This window comes from Rhinoderma darwinii, chromosome 4 (genome assembly GCF_050947455.1).
Source record: "Rhinoderma darwinii isolate aRhiDar2 chromosome 4, aRhiDar2.hap1, whole genome shotgun sequence".
In the NCBI taxonomy this organism is placed as follows: domain Eukaryota; kingdom Metazoa; phylum Chordata; class Amphibia; order Anura; family Rhinodermatidae; genus Rhinoderma; species Rhinoderma darwinii.
The window spans coordinates 220763662-220780904 of NC_134690.1; the positions used below are offsets into that span (position 1 = coordinate 220763662).

The 17243-nt window shown below is 38.8% G+C and overlaps 1 protein-coding gene across 1 annotated transcript in view; it reads right to left on the reverse strand.

The window, feature by feature from the left end:
- The window catches only part of SIM1 (SIM bHLH transcription factor 1), an 87283-nt gene that overhangs the window by 41998 nt on the left and 28042 nt on the right, over positions 1-17243 (reverse strand). The window contains exons 3-8 of the mRNA XM_075864205.1: positions 8429-8511; positions 7576-7665; positions 5632-5740; positions 5441-5526; positions 4942-5141; positions 4588-4694 (exon numbers count right to left, since the gene is read on the reverse strand). Of these exons, the coding sequence (XP_075720320.1) occupies positions 4588-4694; positions 4942-5141; positions 5441-5526; positions 5632-5740; positions 7576-7665; positions 8429-8511 (675 nt within the window). The remainder of the gene's footprint in view (positions 1-4587; positions 4695-4941; positions 5142-5440; positions 5527-5631; positions 5741-7575; positions 7666-8428; positions 8512-17243) is intronic.

The window sequence follows — 17243 nt, forward strand, 5'->3', positions numbered from 1 at the left end:
CTTCTCCGACCGCAAATAACGGTCTGCAAAGATTTTTCACCTTTTATGGCAATAATACGGCAGTCTCGTTAGTTAGTTAGTTCGTTCGTTCGTTCGTTCGTTCCTCTTCTTATGTCCGCCCACCGCCGATAAAAGGGCCCACCCAGAATGCTCTCAATCAAAATTAAGCTGTCACTCAAAAGAAAGGAGGCGGGGTTAACTCGGAAAGGCTTGAGGAACGAAGATATTACTCTTTTCAAACGGAGATATAACTCTTTTATGCTCATTAGCATACGGCGCAGGAACACTAAAAAAAACGGAATACTAAAGGTACAGAGCCGACTAAGAAGACAATTATAGGTTATATAAAAAAAAAATTTCACCCATTTCCACCAGGTATTGCTGGTTTAATAGGTGAAATGCTGGTGACAGGTTCCCTTTAAAGTGGTTGGCTGAGAGTTCAAGAAGTTAAACTTTGCACAGCCGTGACAAGCGACACGGTAGATCCAATCTAAGTGCACACATATACACACAACTGCTGAACAACCTCAAAGCAAAGACAGGAAGTGTTAACACGTGGTCATAAGAATAGAGATCCTGTAGCATGGATAACTCAGCCAATAAAGAAATCTATGTACATCAGATTATATTTCAAATGTATTATCACATATAGGGTTTTTTTTATTATGAAACATTATCCGTGAAGAAACGAGTGCAATTATTTAGGTTTTATATATGTTAGTTACTGTATACAATGTATCATAATCCCAGCCTAAATTCTGCTATATGTCTCCTTTCATATACTTAATTTAATGGGAGAATGAATTAAAGGGGTTCTCTCTAGAATAGTATCAATACTATAAACAGAACAACAGGGGTGAATCTATATGCTGGTTGAGAAGGCAGAAGGATTTGTGCATCACTCTTGAAAGATGAAAGCCAGCATAGAGGCCATATAAAAACAGCAGCCACAATGCACATATTAAACACCAGCCGCAGTGAAAATATTAAATAGCAGCCACAGGGCTTATAAGTCTAGCACAGTCACCAACTCCATGCTCTTCTGCTGTTTCCTTTGCTGTTGTCCACTGCTGGTAACAGTGCCATGGCTGACGTTGTGGGCTGCCTTAAATGACAGACATGCCAACATGCCAATTATTGCAGACTAGCCTGCTAAAGATAACAGACACCCCTAGCTCTTTATTCACAAAAAGTAAAGTTCCTCCAAGCGGTCAAAATGAACTGTCTGCGATGGAGTTGCTATTGTTCTGCAAGTGTCATTCGCTCATGTGACTTAGTTGAGCTTTTCACTGAAATGATGTGTGCGGTATCTCGGTTGAGACCTTGATTCCCTGCCGTCAGGGTTGGGTGCCTCATTGTCTCATGGAATGGGTTCCATCGGCATTGTGGATATGTATATATTTTTTTGTGTTTTTTTTTTTTATTGTGCACCTCTGTGAGCTAAGCACTGGATGAACTTGTATTTTCTAATATATTTTCTGTAGACCAGGTCTGCACAATAGTCACAGAGTTCTATGTACACATGCCTTGTAAACAAACAGTTCTGTCACTGTAGTGTGGGGGAGATCAAATCTCAGGGACTGAATTCTACCAAATCTATGCACAGCATAGGCATATCCAATGCTAAATTCAGCTTACTTTATAGTATGCTGGTCATCTCTTTTTAGAATGAAAATTATTACCAAATTAATTTCTAAAAATTGCATAGGTGTTAAGAACAAAATTTGACTGCAAAAACAATCACGTGGACCATTTTTACTTTTAGATTTACAATATAACATTACCAAATTTATTATATTTCAAAGCACAAGTCAAAACACGTATTGACATGTGGGCCACTGTAAAAGTCATATAGGATCTTTGCATAAACTATATTCACAAAAAGAAAATCCTGAATTAGCAAAATGATTACTGTATATATTATTGTACATGTGAACCTGATATGCAATAGTTTATATAATATATACGTATAAAACTACTATACAGAACTAAGACCCTGGCTGTCCAGCATATACAACAATAACAAACGAAAAGAAGGCTGTACTTTAACACGACTTTCCCCTTTAGTCGCTTTGTACACAGAGAATCATGGGACAAAAGGCATTTAAATCCATCTAATCAAATAAACAATGTTGGACACAATGGGGGAGTGAACCAAAGTGTGCAAGGGACTCAACAACCCAAGAAAAGCCATACAAAGCAGACACGGCTGACTGACAATTACGCTCATGAAATCTCACTAAAGCAAAGTGTAGTGACAAGACTATGAATGCAAATTAAAGATGACGTGTGTATATTCATGCGACCGATTGTGAGTGTGCATCCAGACCGGTCACTATTCTGATACTGGGGACAATCACATAAAGGAATTACTAACATTTGCTTAATACATGGCCAAAAATATGGTAAGCACTATTGTAGTGTTTTCTATTTTCTCAGTATGTTCATCCTTCTTTGCAGATATTTGTACTGACAATTTTGTAAAACGTAACTGCCGGTGCGACAATTGTAATAAAATAACACATCATCAATTAACAGTTTAGAGCCGGCCTGTCTCTTCACAGTCTACCCTACAACACTGACAGACAGTGACACATCTGTCAGTCCTCAGACTCTCTGTGTGTTCAGACAACGAGAGCTCAGAGATCCTGCTGGGGCAAATGTGCCGTGAATACCATTGTGTTCATCACATGGAGATTTTCCAACATATTCTCATTATTATTAATGGCCATTTCCTACGGTCTTTATTTCCCGATAGTCCGATTAAGACAAGGAATCATGCCATCTATGGACAGTAAATATTACAATATTAAGTGTGCAATGAACATTGTGCATTGTGCTTGCTTGAACTAAATATTAAACATATAAATATTTTATTTCATCTAAATGTATTTAGTTACTCTATAGGACATTAACATTCTTTTACCTATCATTTAAGAAGTAATCATTGACATTGAAAGTTGCGATTTAAAGGAAATGTGTCATTATTTTTTTAATTATTATTAATTTTGGTTTTATAAAATAATGTATTCAAAAGTAGTTTTAAGATACATGGTGTTTTGTTTTTTACTAATAAATATTTGTAACACAGGTGGTCGCAATGTGTAATTGCTTCTGTGTAGTGTGTCACTGCACAATACATACACAGATGCTGTACGGCACACCCAGGACATAGGAAAGTAGATACGACAGGCGACCCTATCCCCTATACTGGAGCCATATCAGCTGTGAACTGCCCATACTCAATGGCATGTGCAGGTCACAGTGTACCAGCAGTAGTAGGGGGAGTAAGGAGCCATTACTGCTATGGAAGCTGTGAAATTCATTTCTAGCCGCGGCTTCTGGCAATACATGTGTGTGGTGGCGATGGTGGCAGGATCAGAAGCTCAGTTTGTGACATACCAGCACAGCCCGTGAACACTTTTTATACTAGAATCAGGCAGTATAGAAACGTTCACGTAAGGTTGCTAATTCTCCTGGGGCCGGCAAATCGCTGCCTGTCCTGGGTCCGTTGATGCTGTCGATGATGCACTGGCCCATGGCAATTAAAGCCCCTGGGCCCGACCTCCATAGTGAAGATCATGCTACTGCTGGTATGGTGATCTAGGGAGAAGGTGAACTGCGGCTACATAGATCCTCAGTCCACTAAATCCGGCTGGGGTGGGCATCGGTGCAATCAAGAAAGTGCTGAACCAGGCTACTCTACTTTGTAACACTCTGCAGATAACAACAAAATGGTGATGCACAGTGATATTCCAAGAAAACAACTTCTCCCTTCTTTTGCACCCAGCCAAAAGGGGAGGAGAGGGGAGGTGTGAGATCATCAGCAGGGAGAAGGGCCAGGCTAAATTTACAGGAACCGATTTACAGGTTGCTTGTCTTCAGTACTTTTCATTATTATCTCCCTCTGCTGGCCAACAGTGGGAAACATGAAAAATGTAGAACAACTTTTTCATATTTTCTATAGTCAAAGTAAAAAATATATACCAAAAATGTAAAAAAAAAATAAAAAAAAAAAAATAGCAAAAAAGTTCAGCTTTAAAAATGTTTTATTTGTGTGATTCATTACCTTTAAGAAATGTGTGCACTTTTGATTATAAGAAGATACTCTTGTATTTGACAGATTTTTTTTTTACTCAGATTTTATGACTTTTCGACTTTAATACTATTGTGATAGAAAGGACATGAATGGCCGTGAACTACTATCTCAAATAATGCTTATTTTTTTGTCTCATTAAACCCAAATGTAAATATATAGAAGACCATATAAGACCATTTTCCCAAAGTAGACATTGCTTTGCGGGTTCTGTAGCATCCATACACTTCTTCAATGGAGAGAGCCACGCACATGCCCAACCTTAAAAAATGGCGATTAGGGAACCCCTGTTTTCTCAATAGATGAGGATCCTCGAGGTGGAACACTTGCCCATCTGTCATTTATGGTGTCTGAGGAGGGGAAAAACTTTACCATGAACGGGACTTACTCAATTCCTCTACTAATTACTGGATTATTTTTTTTACTATATTGAAAATTTTCCCCAAAAATTTAGAAAATGTAAAGAACATATAAATAAGCAAAATCCTTACATAAGTGATGTGCGCAGCGAAGATGGAATGTGTCACATCCGTGTACGTGATGATACAACGTCTTTTCAATAAGATCTTGAGGTTCATATCCAGTTAACTCTGCAACTCTAAAGAAGAGCAAACACATAATGAGAAGAACATCCCAAAGCTACTTCTCTAGTTTTATTTATCAATGCATCCTACTTCCTAGATTCAAATCCTTTACATTGATGCTGCCAGTTTATGTTGAGATGAAAACTATGGAATATGGAGACCTCTATACAACAATAATATACATAAACCTACTTGATATAAGCTTCTATCTGAGGAATTAGTAGTAACAAGTAATTATCTATAAAACATATCTAAACCTACCTGGAATCTAGAAATATAAGCTTCATATCAAGACTGGCTCTGAACATGAACATATTGCTATGGAGTTTGATCTCAGTGACTGCACTGGGAGGGAGGGAATGACCAACCGCCACCAAGCCTACATTTTGGTAACAGCCGTCAAATGGAGACATGTCCAGGCTATACTGCCTGATCTTGAGATATCCACTGCAATGGATGACCTGTAAGACACAAAAACGAGAACCTAATTTTTCTTCCCATGTGAAATATTACTTACATTCATATCTGTCGTATTTGACTTAAAACTGCTGACTACATAGGGCAACATTTACAAAAACTGGGTTTTACGATTTTAAGATCAAATCCTGATGTCTACACCTCAAAAACAGGTAATATTAGGTAAAACTGCTTAGAGAATATAAGTTTGTACATAATAGACTCTTGTAACTACTTGTTCACACACTCCTAGTCATTTTCAAGAATGACATTTTCAGATTATCTGCTTTTAAATGCTACCTACCTTATACCCCCCACATGTTAGACCTGCATTCCTCTTTGCCAGCACACACTTCATCCGCAGGAAGAAAGAACGCTCAATTTCATATTCTGAAAGACAAGTCAACTAATATTAATGCTCCATGCCAGTATCTCTAATTGCATGACATGGCTCAGAGCCTCTAATACACTCAGTAAGGACAGCCGGTTATTTACCCTGGACAAAGTGGGAATGATAAGGTTGGTGAGCTGTAAGCACTGCAGTCATCTCATCATGATCAGCGGGGTGAATGTATTCATAGATGCTATTTCCAGTCAATTCTACCTACAGGAACAGAGTATTTCAGCATCACCAATGTAATATGTTACTAATACAAATTAAGAAAACGCAAAATACATGTACAATAAATTTGTGAAAAGGCTATATTTTAAGGGGGTTGTCCAGTTTTTATGTATTTTTATTTATTTATTTGTAGAATAGGAAATCATTCCGTTTTCTATTATACATGTATAAGAAATTCTGCTCACACACATTCCTTGTAGTACATTAGGCCCCTGTCACAGTACAATGGTATGTTCCACAGTTTAGTCCTGTGTAATGCATCCACAGGGTAACTGAATATGACAAAATGTGGCGTCCGTCATGTGACCTCCCCCTCTACACACATCATGTGACCTCTAGCATTCAGTTAGCAACAGGGTTACATGACCTACAGGTGTTGGGGCCACATAGAGGACACATCCATGGGCTAATGGTGGAATGGTGGAATAATGATAAACAACTACTTCACTTTTCCTGTATTCACTGTCTCTAGATGATTTATAAAAATGGCTGCCTGTCTCTGGGTGATGTTGTCATGTTAATAAAGTTAACAGTTAAAAAACACAACACACACACAGGATACAGGGAGAAGGATATTAGAGCTGCTCCTCACAGATAATGACAGACATGATGATGAGATGTTGCTGAAGGTAGAAATACTTTATACCCCTCAGTAAAATACTATTAACCTATTAGATACAGGACATTGTTACATGAATGCCAGGTGTAATGTAATGTGTGGGTGGTGGGTCACATCACTGATGCCATCTATAGTCCATTCAGTTATCCTATGGGTGTATTATTATGGACTAATTACTGTGGGCTATACCATTTTTTTTTTTTAGACAGCGGCAACTGCACTGATATAAGGAAGGTATGTGAGCAGAATTTTAAATTCATGTATATTATAAATCTGTATAAAATTTCCTATTCTATAAATAAATTACGGAAAAAAAGATGCACAACCCTTTTAATGCTACAACGAATTACGTAAAAGGCATCCTATGCAGTTAAGGCCCTGTCACAGAACGCTCATTCCCGATCATTGCCCTGTGTAAACAGGGCAATGATCAGCCGATGAACGAGCAAACGCTCATTCATTGGCTGATTGTATCATTTCCCAGGGAGACGCGCTGCCGACATGATAGAACTGTATGGGCACAAGCGATCGGAGTAACAAGCGCTCATCCCCATACATAGCTCCTTGTGAAAGGCGCAAACGAGCGCCAAACAATGAGCTGTCTCATTAATCGATTGTCGTTTACACGGCCTACGTCGGGCCGTGTAATACTATCTTTATTCTAAGGGAAATCAGACACAGAAGGGTAGCAACGCAGACAAATTCAATTGTAAATGTAAAGGCCCTTTTACACTGGGCGATTATCGGGCAGACGAGTGTTCATAGAACGCTCATTCCTGATAATTGCACTGCGTAAACAGGGCAGCGATCAGCAGATGAACAAGCAAACACTCGATCATCTGCTGGTCGTATCGTTTTAAAAAAAGTGAAATATCATTGTCGGCATCACATCTCCCTGTGTAAACAGGGAGACGCGCTGCCGACATGATAATACATTTCGGGGGCGAGAGATCGGAGTAATGACCGTCCCCATACATAACTCTGAGTGGCAGGAGCAAACGATGTCTCGTTGATCGCCGCTTGCTGCACCGGCAGGTGATAAAGGCCCTTAACTGCATTCCCACCAAATCTGAGAATATTGACACAATGCATGGCTACTCCTAATCTATCAATACTTGTTTGATGATACAATACACTCATTAACACCTGCAAGTGTGAGTAATGGTACAAGCACAAATAGTCACTCACAATCACTTACCTGTGATAAGCCCAGATGAACTGAAGCAGTCTCAGAGATATACATGATTTTCCCATCAGGTGCTACCACAAAGATGAAACCATCCAAGGTCTAAGCAAAGGAAAGAAAAATAAAATAAATAGAAAAATCAGACTCCCGGATCTGAATACCTAGAGTGCAGCAATTTAAATACGATTTACATTTTGAAAGCACTTGGGTGGTCAGATGTCCCTTCACCTCTTGTTTAAACATCTCATTGTTGAATCAAACATGGTTTTAGAGAGTGCTATATGGGAAATGGGTTTAATCTTCTATTGTTTAACATTTCAAACGCTTATCACCTGTAAACACTGTGAGAATATATGACTCTCAGCAGGGAAAGTGGCTTGGAGCTACTACAATGCAGAAATCGACTTTACAGACTATTCTGCCTCTCACTTGACTGGTGTCTCATAAACAGTTTATACAAGTAACAACAGGGGATTAGATATGTATTTTTCTAAACACAACAATCATTCATTCCATTACAATCTTATTTCCCAGACTTTATATTCAGTAGCAGCATAGTAAGATAGAATTCCTGGCTTTATGGAAGTAGTTATTACATACTGTAGACAGAAGCAATAATATATGTATCTACATTTTACACAAATGGAAATCTATGAAAACAACTTCCCTAGATTTTAGATGTTAATACACTAAAAAATCAGTGCACAAACAACCTTAAAGCTGTTTGATTTTATTCTATGGTGAGGTGGGTCCAAGTAAAACACGTGGAAGTTTCTCAGTTACATCATGTGATAATGAAATGTTTTCTGAAAGGCCTGCATTCTCAGTCATTAATTGAAAGTAGACGTTTCCCTGCGTGTTCTACCTGTAAAAGATGAGATCCCAGTTCTCGACCAACATTATCCAAGGAACTAGGTCTGCTGGAATGGCCCCAGGCTTCTCCGAGCCCTGTATGCATAAACAAACAGAAGAATTGGTGAGAAAGCTGGATGTGGACTCCTGGACCAGAGGTCATCTGCTACATTATCTCACTGCAAACAGCGGCTTTTTATTCCAAGCACAATGCATCTCAAATACCATGTGGAACGTAGACACTAGATCATCTCTGACAGTTGTTAAAACGGTATACGTAAATAAAATGCCCATGGTTGCGGCTAATTATGGTTCAGACGCAGGATGAATAAAACTGATTCTGTTTACCTCTATGTTAGAAGAATCCATTCATAAAAATTGAAGGGAAAATAATTTCTCCAATAAACTAATTTCGTGGGAGATTGTTAAACATTTTCAGGTACTCTCACACACACTAGTGATAAGGTCTTTTATATCAACTGCTGCTGTTTTTTTTTTTTTAAATACATATGTATAGGTTTACATCACTTTATAGAAATACGTTTTAGAAGAAAAGTTTTCACATATGCCCCTACATTCACTGAAATACTTCTGACTGATTATCTTCTTTACTGAACCTACAGTAATATACAGAGTTGCATAAACAAGCTGAAACTAATAAATATCCTAAACGATAGATGATCGATAGATAGATAGATAGATAGATAGATAGATAGATAGATAGATAGATAGATAGATAGATAGATAGATAGATAGATAGATAGATAGATAGATAGATAGATAGATAGATAGATAGATAGATAGATATGAGATAGATAGATAGATAGATAGATAGATAGATAGATAGATAGATAGATAGATAGATAGATAGATAGATAGATAGATAGATAGATAGATAGATAGATAGATAGATAGATAGATAGATAGATAGATAGATAGATAGAGCCTTATGGTAATATGTCACACATAAAAATTCCCAAAATAAAACATGCAAATAAATATTTCTAAAAACATGTTAATAGATGAATTGCTATAGGAGGCGGGGTATTGCGCCACTCACCAAAAGTGCGTATTGGAAGCCAACTGTTAAAATCCATAAACACTGAATACACGGCGTCTAAAGGTTTCAACTGCATATGTCAGCACAGTCATAAGCTGGTGACATTTCCATCAGTCATGTGTTAGTAACCAGAGGCCAACAGACACTGACCAGAGTGGCGTTATCTACTGTTGCCAAGTGCAGCGTACATGTAAAGTCACGCATGCAAATCCCCACCCACAGTGGACATGAACAAATTAAATGCAAGTCCATGTGGTGGTTCACATTTTAACCTACTATTTAAGGATTTGGGCAGTGTATAAATGGAGAAATTAAGCCATGCAATAAATATTATATGCAGCAGACTTTAAAAGCAAATTTTGTCTGGTGGACATGCGCACCAAAGGGGCCCCTGGATCTGACCAAATGGACGGGTGACCCACACATGGGGTTTTTGAACCAATGGTATGTAACAAGTAAAATGGATTAAGCCACACCGGTATATTGGAGAAAAAATGGATGAGGATTTACAACTAAGTGCACATGCGTGACTGTACACATGCGCTGCACTTGGCACTAGTAGATAACGCCATTTGGGTCAGTGCCTATTGGCCCCCGATTACGAACACATGACTGATGGCAATATCAGCAGCTTATGACAGTACCGACTTGCGGAGTTGAAAACTTTAGATGCTGTGTATGCAGTGTTTATAGATTCAAAAGTTTGCTTACACTCAGCACCAACAGTTGGCTTCCCCAACTTCTTAAGCAATTAATCTATTAACCTTTGTTTAAGAAATAACAGTTATATTTTAAAAATGATTTCTATTTATTTTCACGTTTTATTATAGGAATTTTTACGTGTGACATATTACCATAAGGCACTGCATAATGACACATTTTTATAAAAAATTTATGTTTGTATTTTATAAAAGACATTAATTGTTATCTAATACTAAATTATAGTATATATATATATATATATATATATATATATATATATATATATATCTGCTATGACCTGTATCACATCACTTGAAAAAGTCCCTGCGAGCGAGATAAAATGTACTTTCATGTATAAATAAACTGTACAGCATTTATTTAAGTCTTTGGAGTGATATTTTATTTTATATCAGTCTAGGCTAACCAAAGGTGAACCTATACTTTAGGAAAATCCCTGTCTGTGCACTTGGAGACTAAAGAGCTGCCGTACAATTGTAGCTTATATGCAGAGACGGTACGGTTATTACAATTGTGGAGTTCCGATTTAACAAGCGTGCAATCCTTTTCTGTACTTAACATTATAATAAAATAAAACTTTACATGTGAACATGAATGTTCTTACTCTCGTAGTCTACAGAGTATTTCAGAAGTTTTTAGTTCAGAGCTGATCTTCCTATTGTAGCTGGAAATTTCAACTATAAGCAATCAACCTGCATTAAAGAAGTTATGTGGGGACCAAAAATTATTAAGAGTGCACTGAATACAGTATGTGAGTACACTGCTAATCTACATTCCGATCCCTTGTCGCGCTGATTCTGAGATTTTCATAGATTTTTAAAGCACTGCCAGGGGACAGAAAGTCTAGTTGCACAGCCTTCTTTGATGATACGACAGGGCCGGTCACATGACGAAGAGTCGTATCGTCACCAAATTGTGGTGCAGTTTTTCGGCCGGAATGTCTGCTGCGGAAAAGAGCACGTAAAAAAAAGTCTATATTTACCCATAGCCATGGCGACTCGTCCCTCTGACGTCCTGCAGTCCAGCCTGCTGGAATGACGTTTCATTCCATGTGACCACTGCAGCCTTTGATTGGCTGCAGCAGTCACATAGGATGAAACATCATCCCAGGAGGCCAGTCTGGATGCAGGAGCATAGAGATCTGGGTAAGTATAGGCTTTTTTTCTGATTTGTGTTTTTTGCCGCGGAATCGCAACATCTGCTATTTGTTGCGGCTTTTACCTCTCCATTGAATTCAATGGGGAAAACCCGCAACAGAAAACCAGCAATTCCATGTCCATGCCGCAATTGCAGACAAAAGTAGGACATGTTCTATATTTTGTGGATCATTTATATGGCACGTACACACATCCATAAATATGCGGAAAGGTGTCCGTGGTCAATAGAAATTAATGGATCTGCAATTTGATCGGCAATTACGGATGAAAACTACGGTCGTTTACATTGGGGCCTAAAGGCGGCATTATTTATTTACAAATATGCTAAAAGAACAAGATATATATGTTGATTTCTCTGCATGTAGCAGGCTACAGATGAATCTATAGATTCAACTATTATTTTTACTTTCTAAACCTTAATCATTAAAGAGGCTTGCATTCCACCTGAAAAAAATGGGAAAAGTCATTTTGCAGTTTTTTAACTTTAATTTGTGCACTGCATCACAAATATTTTCTCGTCCAATAGCCTTTGAGCACTACGAACAGTGAAATGTTTCTTACAATTTCTAACTTGTTGTGACCAATGAGTGGAACAGATCGTATTAGGTCATACATACTATATAGACCTAAAGATAGTCATAAAACTTATCCAGACAGATTATTAACAATATATAACAATTATAAATGTATTGACATAATTAAATCTCACCAATTGTATCTTGTATACTTAGATGTAGACTGTAATGTGAGTAGCATTATGACTCAATATTTACAATGCTAAATATATCAAGAGAACCGATGTTTTGCACATAAAGGACACGGCCAATCTTAGTTTTTCATTTTCGTATTTCCCTCGCTGCCTTCCATAAGCCATAACTATTTTATTTTTGGTTGACATAGCCATATGAGGGCTTGTTTTTTGTGCGACAAGTTGTAGTTTTTCATGGCACCATTTATTCTACCACATAATGTACTGGTAATCTGAAAAAAAAACATATTTGGGGGGTGAAATGGGCAAAAAACAGCGATTACGCCATTTTTGGAGGGATTTCGTTTTTACGGCATCCATCAGGCAGTAAAAACGACATGTTCACCTTATTCTATGGGTTGATACAATTACGGTGATACAAAATGTATATATTTTTTATGTTTTACCACTTTTAGAAAAAAGATATATTTGCTAAAAAAAAAATATTGTTTTGTGTCACCATATTCTGAGAGCCATAATTTTTAGATTTTTACAGCAATTCAGCAATGTTGGGGCTTATTTTTTACGGGGTGAGCTCTAGCTTTTACGGATACCATTTTGGGGTACATACGACTTTTGATCACTTTTTATTCCATTTTTATGGAGAGCTAAGGTGACCAAAAACAGCAATTTGCATGTTTTATATATTTATTTATTTTTACGACGTTCACTGAGCAGGTTAAACAAAGCTATACTGTGATAGATCTGACTTTTACGGATGTGGCGATACCAGTTATATTAACTTTTATTTTTTTTAACATTGCTTTACGGCAGGGGCGTCGCTAGCTCCGGGCCTCTGGGGCCTCTGGAATCTTTGGCCCGGTGCCCCGGATCCACGGGTGACTGCCAGGCAGCTGTCGCAATTGAGACCGGACCGCGGCCCCCTGCACCGCGTCTATAGAAAATTTACTATAGTAACTTGGGCCTTTGTCATAAATACACGGGCCCCTGTTACTATAGTAATAACACTTTACTTACCCTCCTTCCCGACCGCTGCGGAAGTCCTGACGTCTTCTCGCGTCATGATATCACAACGCATGACGTTACGACTCTGGATGGTGTCGGGACATCCACTGCAACCGGAGTCGAAGAGGAAAGTAAGTGTAACATTACTGCCTGCTGGGGTCCTGTATCTAAGCCTGCCTTGTGATAGGCTTAGATACAGGGTATAACTGACAGTATCACACATGGTCCTTGTATTGAAGCCTACCACATGGTGGGCTTAGATGCATGACCATGTATGATACTGTCTGATGGGAAATTGAAAAAAGAAAACCTCCTATTTTATTATTTATTTATTTTAAAAAATAAATAAAAAGAAACTGTAAAAAAAAAACAAAAAAAAAAATATACAAAATAAAGAATAAAAATATGAATATCGATTGGTACAATCTCCGTATGCTCTATAAAAAGAGGAAGTAAAAAATCATAAGTCACATTGATATGACATTGTGACTTTATTTAAAAATAAGTAAACTAAATATATGTAACACCGAAATTAGTTACTATAAAGGATGATAAGATATAACTAATAATCCACTTTGTTTTTGCCGATATGTTTAAGTATGGGATATTACCTATCTGTAAGGCCCCATGCACACGACCGTAAAAAACCTCAGTTTTTGCGGACCGCAATTGCGGTCCGCAAAAACGGACCCATTCTCTTTCATTGAACACTGACACCTTTCCGTAGCACTACGGAAGGGTGTCCGTGCCGTGGAAATGTTCCGGGAATTATGGAACATGTCCGTTCTTTCGCATTTTGTGGGCCGTGCTCCCATACTTTGTATGGGAGCACGGCCCGAAAATGCGGCTGTCAGTCAGCGGCCGGCCGTGATTGCGGGCACGGTCGTGTGCATGGGGCCTAAATGTCCTGTTACAATTGTAACTAATACCCACACTGTTGTGTCTTTAACAAGACATACTTAATAACAAGTTACCCTCTTTATGTTGATTGGCTAAATTCACTGCCAGTCAACTTTTGGTCTATAAAAAGCGCCATAAACAAAATGCTAACGCCCCCTGAAGAAGCTGACTCTGATCAGCGAAACGTATGTCGGGATAATACCGACCAGATAATAGGGAAAGGAATATAGAGGGAGAGATTAGCACAATACAACATTAACTAATCCTACCATATCCAATACAAAGCTTCTAATCGTAGCTAGACTGAGCGAGTATAGTGGTGGTACCACTTGCTCATGCCACTCAGCCGTCGAATGCTGATGATGTCACAGCGTTCACGGCTAATACCTTGATCGCCGTAAGCGTAGCACGGCTAGCGGTCTCGGTTTCGTTGCTCGGATGTGTGTGGTCACGGACTGGGAGCCTTGGCTTCTCCTGGAACAGTGAAAGCTGTGGTCTCGCTGCTCGGCTGACAGTTCCTGGAGCAGTGACGCCTGGGACAACACATACAGTCCTGACATACATAACCACGGACTGGGAGACTTACCTTCTCCTGGTGCAGCACAGCAGAGCTGCTTGTCTGATACAGGCTGCAGCTTCAATCTCATGGTTATGTGAATCTATGGACTAAGTTATAATCAGAATATTAAGCTTTTTGGAGTACTCCGTCCTTCTCACATTGATATTGATGCAATATTTAAATAAAAAATAAAAATAAAATAAAAGTAAATAAATAAATAAACATATTGGTTTGATTGTGCAATAAAAGGGGACATTGCACAACACTTTCCTTTTCCTATAATTGTCGGTATTAATAAAAATAATTGAAGGTGACATTACATTGATCATTCTTGCTCCATTTTCCTTCTTTTCCTATACCCACAATTTCTACTGTCTGATGGGCCCTGTATCTAAGCCTACCACATTTTAGGCTCAGATACAGGGCCCCAGCAAACCGTAATCTTATACTGTATAAGATTACTATATGCTGGGGCCCTGTATCTCAGCCTACCTTGTGGTAGGCTTAGATGCATGGTCTAACAGATAACACATGGGCCCTGTATCTAAGCCTACCACCTTTGTTACTAATTGTTTTTTGGCGTGTTTTTTACAGGTTCGGCCGTTGGACTACGTCGATTCGAGGGCTACTTTGATGGCGGCTTTTTTATTTTCAATAAAATGGTTAATGAGGGTTGTGTGTTTTTTTTTATTTCAATAAAATATTTCTTCTATGTCTTTGTATTTTCTTTTAAACTTTATTACTACCGCCTTAGTAATGGCCGCTGGCTGATTGACAACATCCATTACTAAGGTGGGGCTTAGTGTTAGCCGGTGCAGAGGGTAATACTAACCCCCCAATATTGCCGATCCAGTACCCGACCATCTGTAGTGATGGTTGGGTACTGGGGCGGCCAAAGGCAGGTATTAGGCTGGGAAAGCCCAAAAACAGTAGGTCTTCCCACCCTGGTAATGCTAGCCTGCTGCTGCTGTTTTGTATCTGGCTGGTTATGAAAAATGGAGGGGACCCCACATTATTTTTTATTTTTTTTAAATAATTGAAAAAACCGATGTGGGGTCCCCCCATTTTTCATAATCAGCCAAATACAACATAGCAGCAGCAGGCTAGCATTACCAGGGTGGGAAGTCCCACTGTTTTTGGGCTTTCCGGCCTAATAATACCAGCCTGCGGCCGCCCAAGTACCCGACCAACACAACAGATGGACGGCTACTGGATCGTACACGGCTCTTCCCGGTACCCCTGGTGGCGGTGGGTATTGGGGTAATAATGGGGGTTAGTGCTAGCCTTTTCACCGGCTAACACTAAGGGCTCATGCACATGACCATAGTGATGTGCACGACCGTGATTTGCGGCTCGGACGGCTGCGGAGTGTCATTCGCGGGCCGCCAGCAAATCACGGGGTGTGCACATGGCCATGCTCATTCATTTCAATGAGAATGGACTGCAACATACGGCCGTAATAAGACATGTCCTATCTTTTTGTGGTCCAGGCTCTTGGGCAATGCACGGACAGTGGAAACCACGTTTGTGTGCATGGGGCCTAAGCATTACCTTAGTAATGGATGTTGTCAGTCAGCCAGTAGCCATTACTAAGGCGGTAGTAATAAAGTTTAAAAGAAAATACAAAGAGATAAAAAAATATTTTATTGAAGAAAAAAAGCCAGACACAATCCTCGTTATTCATTTTATTGAGAATGAAAAAAGCTGTCATCGAAGTAGTCCTCAAATCTGAAGTAGTCCAACAAACGAACCTGTAAAAAATCACACCAAAAAATATTGTAACACATAAGAAAGCAAAGCAATTATTATCTTACATTTCCTGGTTCCAGTGCTGGAGACGCAATGTCAGCGAGCTGGGCCGTATATCTAAGCCTATCATGTGTGATACTGTCTGCTGAGCCAGTGTATCTAAGCCTATCATGTGTGATACTGTCTGATGAGCCAATGTATCTAAGGGAATGTTCACACGCACAAGTAAAAACAGCTGAAAATGACGGAGCTGTTTTCAGAGAAAACAGCCTCTGATTTTCAGCCGTTTTTGAAGCTGAAAACATTGTTTTTAAAGGCGTTTTTTCTAGACGTTTTTGGAGCTGTTTTTTTTATTGACACAAAACAGTTCAAGAAGTGACATGCTCCTTTTTTTCTGCAGTGCTTTTTTACGCGTTTTATAATACAGTGGCGTAAAAAAACGAAAAGCTGTTTTTCCCATTGAATTCAATGGGCAAATGTTTGTAGCCATTTAGCTCATGTGTGATACTGTCTGCTGAGACAATATATCCTATTCTATCCAGGGGTGTAGCTATAGGAGCCTTAGTCTTGTAGATAGGCTTTCTCTGATGTGTATGTTAAAAAGACATTTTTTTACGGGGGGGGGGATAAAAATGTCTCGGGCTTTTGCCCCTAATCTTTTAAGACCCTAGCAACATCCCTGATTTACGGAAAAAATGGGAAAAGGTTTTTTTTTTTAACTTCGAATGTTTTTTTTTTGGAACATTAAAAAAAACTTCATCAGTTTATTTTTTAAGGCCCCCTTCTAATAAATAAGTGACAGCTGAATGATAAGAAATGAAGGAACTTGGCATGCCTTGGAGAAGAGAGAAACTTGGCTGGAACACTAAAGTGTTTCTAAGGTAAGACAATAGCAGCGAACAGTTATTTTCCCTGCACACTCTCCATGAATATCATGCACGATAAAGAGGAATTGTAGATTTATGTCAA